Here is a 15665-nt window from a genome sequence, read left to right as displayed (position 1 = left end):
AAGGATTTCTATTAGACCTCGTCTTTTTACCTCCCTGATCCTCTGCTACCTTCACTGTTTTGTCTCTCAAAGCTACTCATTCTTCTTCTACTCTATTTCTTTCCCCCATTCTTGTCAATTGTTCCCTAATGCTCTCCCTGAAACTCTCTACAAACTCTGGTTCTGTCAGTTTAACCAGATCCCATCTCCTTAAATTCCCATCTTTTTGCAGTTCCTTCTTCAGTTTTAATCTACAGTTCATAACCAATAGATTGTGGTCAGAGTCCACATTGTCCCTGGAAATGTCTTACAATTTAAAACCTGCTTCCTAAATCTCTGTCTTACCATTATATAATCTATCTGAAACCATTGAGTATCTCCAGGCCTCTTCCATGTATACAACCTTCTTTTATGGTTCTTGAACCTAGTGTTAGCTATGATTAAGTTATGCTCTGTGCAAAATTCTACCAGGTGGCTTCCTCTTTCATTTCTTGCCCCCATTCCATATTCACCTACTATGTTTCCTTCTCTTCCTTTTCATACTATTAAATTCCAGTCACCCATGACTATTAAATTTTCATCTTCCTTCCCTATCTGAATAATTTCTTTTATCTCATCATACACTTCATCAATCTCTTCGTCATCTGCAGAGCTTCTTGGCATATAAACTTGTACTACTGTGGAAGGCGTGGAATTCATATCTATCTTGGCCACAATAATGCATTCACTATGCTGTTTGTAGTAGATTACCTGCACTCCTATTTTTTATTCATTATTATACCTACTCCTGCATTAACCCTATTTGATTTTGTATTTATAACCCTGTATTCACCTGAGAAGAAGTCTTGTTCCTCCTCCCACCGAACTTCACTAATTCCCACTATATCTAACTTGAACCTATCCATTCCCCTTTTTAAATTTTCTAACCTACCTGTCCGATTAAGGGATCTGACAGTCCACAATCCGATCCGTAGAACGCCAGTTTTCTTTCTCCTGATAACGACGTCCTCTTGAGTAGTCCCCGGCCAGAGATCTAAATGGGGGACTATTTTACCTCTGGAATATTTTACCCAAGAGGACGACATCATCATTTAACCATACAGTAAAGCTGTATGCCCTTGGGAAAAATTCCAGCTGTAGTTTCCCCTTGTTTTCAGCCGTTCGCAGTACCAGCACAGAAAGGCCGTTTTGGTTAGTGTTACAAGGCCAGATCAGTCAATCATCCAGACTGTTGCCCCTGCAACTACTGAAAAGGCTACTGCCCCTCTTCAGGAACCACACGTTTGTCTGGCCTCTCAACAGATACCCCTCCGTTGTGGTTGCACCTACGGTACGGCTATTTGTATCGATGAGGCACGTAAGCCTCCCCACCAACGGCAAGGTCCTTGGTTCATGGGGGGGGGGGGGGGGGGGGGGAGGAAGAAGATAGTCAGCCTAAAATAGAAACCTTGGTGTTTGGAGTTAGTCATCACACAATTAACAGCACAAATTCCAGCATATGCAAATGCTATTCAGCCTTTTACATTGGCTTGACTGCCACTCAGTTATCAGTCAGGATGAATGGACATGGCAGAGGGTGTATACAGGCAGCATACAATATCCTGTTGCAGAGCATGCTGTACAACATGACAGTCATGACCTCAGTGACTGTTTCGCCACACACACCATTTGGTTTCTTCCCGCAGATGCCAGTTTCTCATAACTCCGCAAGTGGAAACTAGCACTACAACATGTTCTTGGTTCTCGCCACCCAACTGGCATTAATTTATGTTAATTCCTTCTGTCTCAGCATTTCTTCACAGTAACTGCTCCCTTCTTCACTGCATTTTAGTTTATGACATCTTTCATTTTCTGACCTCTCTATTTTTCACTGTTCCCACTCCCACCTCTGTTACATAAAATGCACATAGCTTTTCACTCTCATTAACATGTGCACAATGTTTTAGTAGTAATTTCTGTCTTGAACATTACCCTGTTTTCCACCTTTAATTCTCAGGTTTTCAGATCTTACTTGGTGCAGTCCTCAACAATCAGTCTTTCCTTCTCATCCCGTCTAGTAAGTCTCCCTTGACTCAGGGTTCTGGGTGATGTTTCTGAACTGTATCCCTTTCCCTAAACCTCTCCAGTCCTTTTCCTTCTCCCCTCTTCCTTCCGCTTCAACTCTTCTGCCAGAAGAATGAGCCGAAAGTTTGTAAAAGTTTAACTCTTTTGTGTGTGCATGTTCCCCTGCAGCTCCTTGGTGAGTAGATTCTGTCTCTATCCATTTATATTATGTTATGACCTAATACTCAGTGTCTTAAAGGCTGAAAAAATATTGTGGCAAAAACTTGAGGCATAGAGGAAGTGGCAGCCATGCATATGAATCTGTACTTATCCTATTTGTTACTGAAATTGAAGAAAGATTGGATATCAGCCACATTTGGATATGGAGAAGGCATGACTAACCACAGATTAGCATGTTGAAGTAGTTTTCCTAATTTTTGTAGGGAATCAAAATAAGTAACCAAAAATAGTCCACAGTGGAGACTTTTTCCATTGTGATGATCCATCTGAGAGGTTAGAGTAAAAGAGACTTCAGTATTCACCCTGGAACCTTATCAATTCCCTTGAGGTTATTTTATTTTCCCAAAAGTAAAAGAAAGTGGCTATGGTATTCTTGTGAGTTAGGACAAATTATTTTGTCTCCATACTAAATAGTTATGTATATGATTAGAAGAGACATGAAAGTAACTTTCCAGTAAAGTAGAAATTTGCATTACTTTCCCAGAACATTCAGAATGACTCTCATGAAAGTTCTGAAATTAGTACTGAGAATAAGAAACTATGAGAAAATAAATTCTTGTATTTCCTCTTACTTACAAATCTTTTGATTTTGTTTGCAGGATTTCTAGGTGGTATCATAGCTCTAAGTGGGACAGCATTGTCAGCTTTTGCAGTTGATAATGATCCTCTGGGAACAGCTAGAGATTTAGCTACAAAAAATGGCTGCCCGGTATCCCCCATGCTTGCAATGGTACGATGTTTACAAGAACTTCCTGTGGAATCACTTATAAAGGCTGATTCAAACCTTCAGGTACTGCTGTGAAACTTGTATATCTACACTTATAGATAGATCTAAGCTTTCTAAATCATGTAAATTTCACATTTTCTACGTTTCCAAATTGTGAGAAACACGAAAAGAGGATTCTTAAACACTCCTCTACATGCTGACAGTAATCTAATTTGTCATAACAGACGTTGTTTGTTATTGTTCAGATGGGCAAAAATGCTGGCTGATTTTATAAATGTGCAGCTTCACAGTGTACTTTAATTCATAATGCAAGAAAAACTAATCTTCTTTGTAAAGGATGATTCTTAGTCAACAACACTAGAGCAGGTCCAGGCTTGGCTTGCATGCCAAGGTGGCTAGCCTATTAGCAGCCACTATAAGTGAAGCACAGTGCATAGTTTGGTGACTCTGGGCAGTGGAAGTTGTTGCAATTGTTTGCTCGGTTGTATTATAGTGTCACGGATACTCATTGTATGTAGCAGGTTAGTGATGGTTGTCCCATGGTAGCGAAGCAGCATGTACTTTGTGTGTAGTGTCTTCAAAATTTAGTTGTCAGAATCTTTTAGTTGTTCAATTATAGCTTGGTAAGCAAATCATAGTGGTGGATCACCCTAACACTCCAGCCTACTGCAGTATCACTGTCAAAAAGAAGCAATTTAGAAAACTTTTATCTTCCACTTAACAAATGTCTTTAACTGAATAATTGACAAAAATGTCACATTCAAAATAGAAAAGAGTGGAAAGTGCTGTAGATTTGTCAAGAACTGATATCAGTATAAAGAATGTCATTGTCATTTTCATTCTTGGTTGGGTTAAAAATAGCATGTAAAATGATTTCAGTAATTTTTTTATAATACCATCATTGCCACTATGTTAAATATTAATGGAAGAGCAACAGCAAATCTTGAAACTTAAGGCTGGATTCTCAGGTGTGCAGAAAGGTTTGTCACAATTGTGAACTGCAGTGTATAGCAGTAAGTCAACTAGGTCAGATGATTGGCTTGCATTCAAGTCATCCAAATCAGAAAGAGTATTTAGGGGGTACTATAAATCAAATAGTTTCAGTCAGTCTAGAAATATCCAACAGTTTCATTTTGTTGTAGATTGTGGACAAAAGCATGCACAAAACACAATAAATTCAGAAGTAGCCTGAGAGTAGGAGGGAAAAGTTTAAGAAAACCAAAAAGGTCTAATTGGTAGATAGTATTTACAGATAGTGATATTCAAGCTGGCAGGTGAGAAAAAATAATCAAGAGACTAGCATCAAAAAGGAAGTATGAGTGAGCCCACCAACTTCTTGGTTGAAGGAAAATGGAAGTAGTCATGGAAATGGGACAGTACATTGAGGACTATCAGATAACTAGTATATTTTAAGCCAAGTGTAGGACTTGATAATGTCATGTGCTATTAAGACTCTTTGGGAAAAGTGTTAATAAAATTACCATATCATTATATTATAATGACTATTGGGGATGCAGGCAGTTATTTGTAATGCCACTCCATGTATCTTCTCAAAGGAATTACCATTACACCAAAGAGATTGACATGAATGTGAACTGAAAGGTATTTGTTAGCAATGACACAAACTTTTCTCTGATGAGGACTTGTCTTGTGCATCTCCTAGTGGAACTCCAGTAAAGAGAAAAACCATTGCATAGTAGCCCATGAAGCCTTGATGGCATAATTTGTGGTTTTGAAGCTGCTGGATCAAATACACCAAATCTTCATACTGTACTGACATTTTCCTGTGATGGACTGAGTATGGTTATTAGATGTCTTGATAACTCATGTGTTAATGCTCGAATGTTGCTGATGATGGAATGGGTTAGTGTACCCTCTTTGAGATCTTTTAGTAATCCTATGAAATCTGTGATCAAGAGAGTTTAACAAAGGAGTTAGAGCAAAATAAACAGTAAAGGCTTTCATAAATAATTACAAATGATCCCTCTAACAAACAAATTCGGGGTGATGTCTTTCACTGAAACTGAAACTGAGCCAGTGGGACTCACTTCCCATGTTTTGGGGAAACCTGCTTTGCACCTTGTCAAGGAGAGGTAGACACTAAAGGGTAGAGGTCTATTAACTATCAGCAGCTCAAACATATGGTGAATAATGCTACCCTTTGGGGAAATGGCAGCAAGGGCTGGGAAGAGGATTGAGAATAAAGGCCTTCTCACAGATTTTCAAAGAAGTTCACAATCTGCGGCATTGTTCCCAGAACATGTCATGGCCCACTGGTTCTTAGTCGAGCGGAAGGCTTGAACCAGAGACTTTGAAGCTTCTGTGACGAGCCAGGCTGTGACTTCCTAGACTTGTGCCATAGGGTTGAGAGTTGTAGGGCCCCCCTAAATAAGTCAGATGTGCACTTCACATCAGAGGCAGCTACCCAAATAGCAGACCGTGTGTGAGCTGCACACAAGGGTGTTTTAGATGCAGTGACTCTCCATCCAATCAAGATAATGTTAGCTGTCGAAAACCAGATGTATCATTGTAAGATCGAAAAAAATGCCTCTGGCAGATGAGAGTATCAAAATCCTCATGGTTAACTGTCAAAGCATTCAGAAAAAAGTACCAGAGTTTGAAATGTGCCTAAAAACACTGAACCTCACATAAAATTAGGCATAAAAAGCTGGTTAAAATCTGAAGTTAACAGTAGTGAGATGTTTGGAGAAAATTTCGGTGTATACTGAAAGGATAGCAAAACAGGAAATGGAGCTGATGTATTTGTTGCAATAGACAAGAAACTTAAATCTTGAGACAGAAGTTGAAGCTGTAGGTGAGATTGTTTGGGCAAGACTCAGTATCAAGAGTGAGCAAAAAAATAGTTGGGCCCTTTTATTTATCACAAGATTCTCCTCCTGATGTAACTGAAAACTTTAGAGTAAACATCAGATTGCTTGTACATAAGTTCCCTAATGATACTGTAATCATTAGAGGAGACTGTAATCATCCAACAATCAGTTGGCATAATTATATTTTTATTAGTGGTGAGTGTGATGAGACATATTGTGAAGCATTAATAAATACCTTCTCTGAAAACTACCTAATTAATTTCCTGCACAATAGTCCTTCCAGTTGGAAATTTAATAGGATGCTTTCTTCCTCAAATATGACACTACTTCAGCTGGCACCTACTCACCACATGACTACCAGTCACACTTTCATAGATACATTCACAACGAAATCTCCAAATAGAATAATCTGCACCTCTCAAATACCTGCACTTGGCATGTCTGCCCATGACATTATTTTCATGACGTATTCACTAGAATGTCCTAGAAAGAAACAAAAACTGTCTAGGTACCAAGACTTCAGATGCATAAATTTGCCTGAGGCACAAGAAATAGTCTGGGGAATGACCTCAATTCCCCCATGGACATAAATGAAAAACTTCAGGATTTCACTAACAAATTGCTCAATTATATGACAAATATGCTCCAATAAAGACCAGAAAAGTAAAAAGGAAACCTGCAACTTGGCTGACTGATGAACTAAAACAGCTCATGAATCTCAGGGATGCTGCACATCGAGCATACAAGATACACCCTAACCTTAAAATCATACTGTATACAAGCAGAAATGCAACGTAGTCAGTCAAACAGTGAGAAACCTAAGCTCACGCATGCCCCTATATTAACTGACAATAGATGTAGACCAGCTGTCCTGTGGAAAAATCTCCTTAGTATCGGATTAGGCAAAATAAAAGTTGCAGAAAATCCCATGGACCCAGCTGAAGAACTAAACTGATTCTCCACATTATCTACAACTACAATTGAACCGGAAAAAGAAAAAAGAAAACAGAGAGAATCATTGATTACTTCATGGGGATGAACAACTGTAGCAAAGAAAAATTCCATCTACAACACGTCACTTGCAATACAATCAAGCAAGTCATCATGTGGATTAGATCAGCATCTACTGAGCATGATGGGATAACTATCCAGATGATAAAACTTATTATTGATCCACTGCTGACCTCTATAACAGACATTTTCAATGATTCCTTAAACATAAGTGTTTTCCCGAGGCCTGGAAACTGGGATTAAGCTACTGCCTAAAAAGGAAATTGACTACCACCCCATCTGCATTCTTCCTGCACTATCAAAAGCCTTAGAATATGTAATCCATGACCAGTTCATCAACTACCTAACTGATAACAACCTACCAGATAAACATCGAAGCACAACATCCCCATTGATAAAGGTGACAGATGACCTGAAACGTACCATGGATAGACAAGAAGCGACTATCATTTGCTTCTTAGATTTCTGCAAAGCATTTGATAAGCAAAGCATTTGATACTGTCAACTTCAACATCTTACTTGCCAAACTTGGTGGTCTAGATTTCTCACCAAGTGCAGTGCAATGGTTTTGCTCATACTTGACGTCTCATCAGCAACGCATCCTGTCCGGGAATATAAAATCATAATGGTGGCAGATAGTTTCAGGTGTTCCCCAGGGCTCAATATTAGGTCCTATACTCTTCTCTCTGTACTACTGCAAATATCACATGTATGCTGATGGCATTCAGTTGTATCTAAGTGCAAAACCAATCAGTCTTAAGGAAGCTATTGAAAATTTCAATACTGACCTCGATGTACTATCAAAATGGGCACAGAACATAGGACTAAAACTCAACCCATCTAAAACCCAAGTGGTACTAATGAGCTTGGTCACTCTAAGCTCATTAGTCCAAAACATCGGGAATCCGTATCATCTCTAATCCTCAATGGAATAAATATCAAATTCTCTCCTCAGCAAAGAGTTTGGGAGTAATAATAGATGAAAATCTAAATTGGACAGAGCATGTAACTGCATCGTACAAAAAAGCATCAGCATCCCTTCATGTCCTACAAAAATATAAAAAACTTTTCCCTTTCGATCTGAAAAAGAAATTAGTACAAACGCTTATACTCCCAATCATCGACTACAGCGATATTGTCCTACAAGCTCTCTCTCAGGAAAATTCGCAACGTCTGGAACTGGTCATGAATGCTTACATCTGATATATCTGTGACATTTGTCTTTTTGACCACATTGGACCAGTTTATGCACAACTGTCCTGGCTGCATGCAGACAAATGCAGAGATTTCCATAACTCTGTCTCATTTACTGTCTTATAAAAGTATACTGTCCCTCATATCTCTCCTCATCCTTAATGCTCATGTCTGAACAATATGACAGAAACACGTGTTCCCATCATAACAAAATCCTCTCTGATCCACTTCATAGTCACCTTCTCAAAGCCCTTTACAGTAGCAGGAACTTGACTATGGAATAACCTGCCTTGTTATATTAGAGAACTTAAAAAGATGTCTGGCTTCAAAAAACAGTTAATGACATACCTACTTAAGTAACAGTAATGCCTTCCTCTGTACAATAGTGCAGTGATCTACAATGAAATAAAAGTCTAAAAAAAGTTGTGTAAATATTCAGTCAGAACTTGATAAGATTTCAAAGTGATACAATGGTTGGCAGCTTGATTTAAATGTTCAGAGATGTTAAACTGTGCACTTAAAAAAAAAAAAAAAAAAAAAAAAAAAAAAAAAAGGCATAGTGATCAGGTGGTAGCATCTTTGTTTAGTAATCAAAATGCCCATGGACCCAGGTTTGACTCAGCATTGGTGACCGAAGACATTCAGCATTAGAAGTCACCCTCATTCTGCCAACAGCCTTCTCAAAGAGGGTGCAGGAGTAAGCAGAGGTTCAGAGCACTCTCTTGCCCCTAAAGGCAGAAGAATCAGCAATGATCAATGGCATGAGAATGCAGAAGGCAATGGAAAAAAAACTGCATTAAAGGCACATAATGTGTATCCACAGGACATGTGGCCACTAATTGAAAAAGTGTCATGGTGATCTCTCCATTGGCAAAAGATTCCAGAATAGTTCCCTATTCAGATCTCCAGCAGGGGACTGTCAAGGGGGAGGTACCCATGAGAAAAAGAATGACTAACCAATGAAAGGATAACATTCTACAAGTCAGAGCATGGAATGTCAGAAGCAGCAACATGGTGGGAAGCTAGAAAATCTAAAAAGGGAAATGCAAAGGCTCAATCTAGATATGATGGAGGTGAGCGAAATGAAATGGAAAGAAGACAAGGATTTATAGTCAGATGAGTACAGGGTAATATCAACAGCAGCAGAAAATAGTGTAACGTAAGTAGAATTCATTATGAATAGGATGGTAGGGCTGAGAGTGTGTTACTGTGAATAGTTCAGTGATAGGGTTGTTCTCATCAGAACTGGCAGCACACCAACAACAATAACAACAACAACAACAATAGTTCGGTTATATATGCCAACATCGCTAGCAGGAGATGAAGAGACAGAGAAGGTATATGAGGATAATGAATGGGTAATTCAGTATGTATAGGGAGATAAAAACCTAATAGTCATGAGGGATTAGATAGTGTTGTAGGGGAAGGAGTAGAAGAAAGGGTTACTGGCGAGTATGGGCTTGGTACCAGGAATGAGAGAGGAGAAAGATTAATTGAGCTCTGTAACAAATTTCAGCTAGTAATAGTGAATACTCTTAGCAAGAATCACAAGAGGAGGAGGTATACTTGGATAAGGCCAGGAGATACAGGAAGATTTCAGTTCACTGCATCGTTGTCAAACAGAGATTCTGAAAACAGAAAGTGGATTCTAAGGCATACCCAGGAGTAGATATGGACTCAGATCGCAATGTAGTTATGATGAAGAGTAGGCTGAAGTTTAAGGCACTAGTCAAAAAGAATCGTAGCATAAAGAAGTAGGATGCAGATGTACTAAGGAATGAAGAGATATGCTTGAAGTTCTCTGAGGCTATAGATACTGCAATAAGGAATAGCTCAGTAGACAGTACAGTTGAAGAGGAATGGACATCTCTAAAAAGGGCAAACATAGAAGCTGGAAAGAAAATATACTTTCAAGGAAATTAACAGGTAGCAAACCATGGATAAGAGAAGAAATACTTCAGCTGATCAACAAAAGAAGGAACTACAAAACTGTTCAGAGAGATTCAAGAACACAGAGACACAAATCACTTAGGAGTGAAATGGATAGGAAGTGCAGAGAAGCTGAAGTTAAATGGCTGCATGAAAAATGGGAAGAAATTGAAAAAGAAACGATTATTAGAAGGACTGCCTCAGCATATAGGAAATTCAAAACAACTTTCAGTGAAATTAAAAGCAAGGTAATAACTTTAAGAATGCAATGATAACTCTGCTGCTATATGCAGAGGAGAGAGTGGGTAGGTAGAAAGAATACGTTGAATGCCTCTATGAGGAGGAAGACTTGGCTGATAACATGAGAAAAGAAGAAACGGAAGTCAATAGAGAATCCAGTATTAGTCAGGATTTAAAAGAGCTTAAGTGGGTGTAAGATCCATTGGAATTTCTAAAATCATTGGGGGAATTGGCAATAAAACAACTATCAATGATGGTGTGTAGAATGTATGAGAGTGCCAATACATCATGAGACTTTCAGAAAAACATCATCCACACAGTTCTGAAGATAGAAAGATCCAAGAAGTGTGAGAGTTATTGCACAATCAGCTTAACAGCTCATGCATCCGAGTTGCAGATAAGAATAATATACATAAGAATGGGAAAGAAAATTGAGGATGTGTTAGAAGATGATCAGTTTGGCTTAAGGAAAGGGAAAGACACCAGAGAGGCAGTTCTGATGTTGTGGTTGATAATGAAAGCAAGGCTAAAGGAAAGTCAAGACACAGTCAATATGATTTGTCAACTTGTAAAAAATATTCAACAATGTCAAATGGAGCAAGATGTTCAAAATTCTGAGGAAAATAGGGGTAAGGTATAGGGAAACATGGGTAACACACAACACATACAACAGCCAGGAGGCTACAATACGAGTGGAAGATCAAGAAAGAACTGCTCAGATTAAAAAGGGTGTCAGACAGGGACATAGTCTTTTGCCTATACTGCTCAACATATAAATTGAAGAAGCAATGATGGAAATAAAGGAAAGGTTCAGGAGTGGAATCAAAATTCAAGGTGAATTGATATCGATGATACAGTTTGCTGATAACATTGCTATCCTCAGTGAAAGTGTAGCACAATTACATGATCTGCTGAATGGAGTGAACAGTCTAATGACTGCAGAATATGGATTGAGAGTAAATCAAAGAAAGATGAAAGTAGAAGAAATGAGAATAGAAAGATACTTAACATCAGGACTGATGGTCATGAAGTAGATGAAGTTAAGGAATTCTGCTACCTAGGCAGCAAAACAACCACTAATGGACAGAGCAAGGAGAGCATCAAAAGCAGACTAGCACTGGCTAAAAGGGTACTCCTGGCCAAGAGAAGTCTACTAGTGTTAAACATAGGCCTTAATTTGAGGCAGAAATTTCTGAAAATGGGCGTTTGGAGCACAGCATTATATTGTAATGAAACATAGACTGTGGGAAAACAGTAGCAGAAGAAAACTGAAGCATTCGAGATGTGATGCTACAGACAAATGTTGAAAATTAGATGAATAGATAAGATATGGAATGGGAAGGTTTTGCGCAGAATTGGAGAGGAAATGAATATGTGTAAAACTCTGACAAGAAGAAGGGACAAGATGATAGGACATCTGTTAAGACATCAGCGGCTAACTTCTGTGGCACTAGAGGGAACTGTAGAGCATAAAAACAGTAGAGGATGACAGAGATTGGAATACATCCAGCAAATAATTGAGGAGGTAGGTTGCAAGTGTGACTCTGAGATGAAGGGGTTGGTATGGGAGAGGAATTCAAGGCGGGCCACACCAATCCAATCAGAAGACTGATGACTCAAAATTAATAGAAAAATTAATAAAACAAAATAAAAAGACTATGAGTATGAAAAACAGCAGAACCTGAATACCTACCGCCAACTGTAGAAGAGATGAGGAAGCAGATAAAATGGCTTAAAAAGGACAGAAGCCCAGGAGAAGATGGCATACATGGTGAAATAATTCAGGAAGGGGGTGAATACCTTATCGCAAGGAACACAAATTAATAGAGACCATTTGGGACACTGAAAACATTCCAGAAGACTGGAGGAATGCACTTATCTGTCCCATCCACAAGAACTATGTCTGAATGGCATGTGAAAACTACCATGGCATTGCTCTGCTCAATATTTGTTATAAGATCTTCTCAAACTGTCTTCTAGATCGAATCCAACCACTGGCAGACAACATTACAAGAGAATATCAAGGAAGATTTCATCACAGGAGATCTACTATCAAACAAATCTGTGTCCTATGCCAGATTTCAGAAAAAAGGTGAGAGTTTGCCCAAGAACAACACATGCTGTTTGTTGACTTCAGAAAATCATATGATTGCATTTATCAGGAAAGTATGCTGAGGTATGTGGAAGAGTTCAGTTTTGCCAAGAAACTAGTAAGCCTCACGAAGGCCTGCCTGATGTATACTACAGCAAAGGTAAAAATTGGAAATAAGGTGACTGAAGCATCAAAATAAAAACTGGGCTACGGCAGGGTGATGGACTATCACCTGTTCTTTTCAATCTCGCATCAGAGAAGGTAATGGGAGAGATGTCATGTAATGAACTTGGAGGAGTCCAGACAGCAATTAACTTTAAAGATCCACAACTATTTTTCCTGTCACCTATTTCATGCATGAATGAACGACTCACAGATGCTGAAATCAAAAGAGAACTGCTATGAGTAATAGAAGAGTGCAGTGATTTGAGTGATGTAGGGGACTTCTCAGATGAGGGAGACCTTGATATTACTACAAATACAGACTTGTATGTTCCTGAAGCCGAAAATTACAGTTCATAAGACATGGTAAATCTTCGATTATTAATTTCATTTATAACAACAGTTTCCTTCTGAGATACCTACTCAAAAAGTACTGAAGATTGGAAAACATACTGCATTTCAATTAGTTGCCTGAAAACTGTTTTTTACTTATAATTTCTTCTTTCAGACTGAAATGGAAGGTAGTAATCTAAAGCCAAGCAAAGAGAAAAGGGGCTGCTGGAAAATCAAAAGGGACAAATGTTTTGGAAAAAAGGACCTATTATTGATCAAACCGCCAATAATACTGAGAAGGAGTGGTCAGTGGATGACAGGGAACTATGGACACCAACTACTAAGATATTTTGAACAGTATTTTGGAAATTACATGGCATCTCATTGCTGAGCAGACAAACACAAAGGCACTTCAGGATAACCAGGTTCTGTTAAATGCAACAGCTACAGAAATTAAGAAACTCATGGGTGCACACATAATAACAGGTTGTATGAAACTACCAAGACTGAGAATGTATTATCCCAGTAGACTGAGGGTCCCTGCAGTAACTACAATTCCAAGGAATCATGTGTTCAAAGTGAGGAACTACTTGCACTTTGTAAATAATCTGAGTGTTCCAGATGAACTCAAGAGAAATAAACTATGGAAACTGCAACCAGTCCTTGACAGTATTAGGAGAAAATGTCTGTCACTGCCAGTTTCTAGCCACCTTTCGAGAGATGGACAAATGATTCCTTTTCATGGCAAAACATCTCTTAGGCAGTATGTCAAGAACAAGCCGAATCCAGTTGGTCTGAAGAATTTTGTGCAGACAACTTCTGGTGGGCTGGTACTTGACTTTTTCATTTACCAAGGAGCAAGCATTTAGCCTTCTGGACTGGGGGTTCTGTGCTGAAGAACCTGGTGGAGAGTAGGGTTCCCAGTCAGCATGTTGTGTATTTTGACCGATATTTCATATAAATTACACTATTACAATGACTAATGGAAAGAAAAATATATGCAGTAGGAACGATTTTAGTCAGCTGATTCCATCTGCTCTCAATCAAAACTCACTGCAGACAAGGAATTGATGAAGAGAGGGAGAGGTTCCTTCACTGAGTCCGTCAGAGAAGATGGAAAAATTTCTGTTTTGAAATGGATTGACAATCATTCTGTAACAGTAGCATCTACATTCCCTGGCGATTCTCCTACTAATGTAGTGAAAAGATGGGACAGAAAAGCGAAAGGGTTCATTGAAGTACCTCAGACCAAATGTATCAGTGACTATAACAAATCAATGGGAGGTGTGGATTTTGGTGACAGAATGATTTCCTACTATCAAATCTCCACACACACGAAGAAGTGGCCTGTAAGAATCTACTTCCATTTCATTGACATGGTAATTGTGAACTCGTGGGCTCAGTACAAAAAGGATCAGCAGGCACTGGGTGTTGGAAAGAAATCAATCATGGATTTACTAGATTTCAAGATTTAAATTGGTGAATCACTGAGTTCGGCTGCAACTGCCGTGAGGCAGGACATTTACTCTTCAGACCCTGAATCTGAATTTTATGATATGGCTCCCACAAAATGTGCAAAAATAGATCAAATTCCAAACAAAGATGTTGGGAATAGTGAGAGCAAACATTTACCTCTTTGCCCAATTAAAGACAAAAATAAATGAATGAGATACCAAAACAAGGTCTGCAAAGCTAAAACCAATTTCATATGCTCAGAATGCAATATTTGTGCATAACTAGTGACAGAAAATGTTTCTTTGACTACCACACTTTCAGAAATATCTGTGACAAAACTGTTTTTCTTGTGTCATAATTTTGTAACACTCTGTAAGTAATGTTTCTTAATGATAAATAAATAATATAAAACTTATACTTGTCTTTTTCCTTGGATGACCATGTATCATCAAAATTTCCCATTGTCCATCCAGCTGGACATAGGAAAATCTCTTCCCAGATGAACAGTAACAAAAAATTACCATTACAATGCTCATTCATGATACCCATATGCAATGCTCTTATAATAAAGTATTTGAAAAAATAGAAAAATTTTCTTTGGGACTGAAGAGGTTAACAATACTAGTATACCACATAAAAACAGACTGAAATCAATGACCAGAAAATTCAGTGAATTATCATCAGCTGTTGGAGACGAGGCCAAAATTGACCAGCAGATGCCATCATTCCCCTAGAGAGAGAGAGAGAGAGAGAGAGAGAGAGAGAGAGAGAGAGAGAGAGAGAGGAGGGGGGGCTGTGTGTGTGTGTGTGTGTGTGTGTGTGTGTGTGTGTGTGTGGTGTGTGTGATAGAGGAATAATTCATGAAGCTTCCAGCAATATTCATTATACGAATGCTTGATGAAAGTGTGAATATTCTTCACTAAAAATTTATTCTCCTGTAAACAGCAAAGTGTTTTCAGATACTGCAATAAAATACACAGCATTTATAACTTGTTGATGTTCACTTTTCCTAGGATGCTAGACTTTTAGCAAAGGGACTTATTGCTGGTTTAAAAGGATTACTTGGGCCTGCTCCTGTTGTTGATGGTGCACATGACAACAGGTTTATTCCCAGTTTCCTTCAGGATGAACCACTTAATATTCTCAAGTCTGGAAATTTTCCAAAAATACCACTGCTGACTGGAATCACAAAAGATGAAACATCAACTGCTATACTAGGTATGCAACATTTGCCATTTTTATAGCTTTACATTGAATAAGGAATATGTATTCTGAAACTGATCTTAAAATACAGCTAGTATTGCAAACACTCTTCAGGCATCAGTTTGCCTAATGGGACAGCATTTGATGCTCAACCTCTATGTTGTTAGTAATCTTACTGAGATACCTCATATACATGTACTTGCAGTATCTAAGTTGACATTATAAA

General features: G+C 38.5%; 1 protein-coding gene across 1 annotated transcript in view; it reads left to right on the top strand.

Annotated features, from left to right (window-relative positions):
• The window catches only part of LOC126457634 (pyrethroid hydrolase Ces2a), a 172874-nt gene that overhangs the window by 84330 nt on the left and 72879 nt on the right, over window positions 1-15665 (top strand). The window contains exons 5-6 of the mRNA XM_050094105.1: window positions 2862-3052; window positions 15250-15454. Of these exons, the coding sequence (XP_049950062.1) occupies window positions 2862-3052; window positions 15250-15454 (396 nt within the window). The remainder of the gene's footprint in view (window positions 1-2861; window positions 3053-15249; window positions 15455-15665) is intronic.

Source organism: Schistocerca serialis, chromosome 2, assembly GCF_023864345.2.
Source record: "Schistocerca serialis cubense isolate TAMUIC-IGC-003099 chromosome 2, iqSchSeri2.2, whole genome shotgun sequence".
In the NCBI taxonomy this organism is placed as follows: Eukaryota; Metazoa; Arthropoda; class Insecta; order Orthoptera; family Acrididae; genus Schistocerca; species Schistocerca serialis.
The sequence above is the reverse complement of the archived record's forward strand: the minus strand, read 5'-3'. Positions and strand labels throughout refer to the sequence as shown.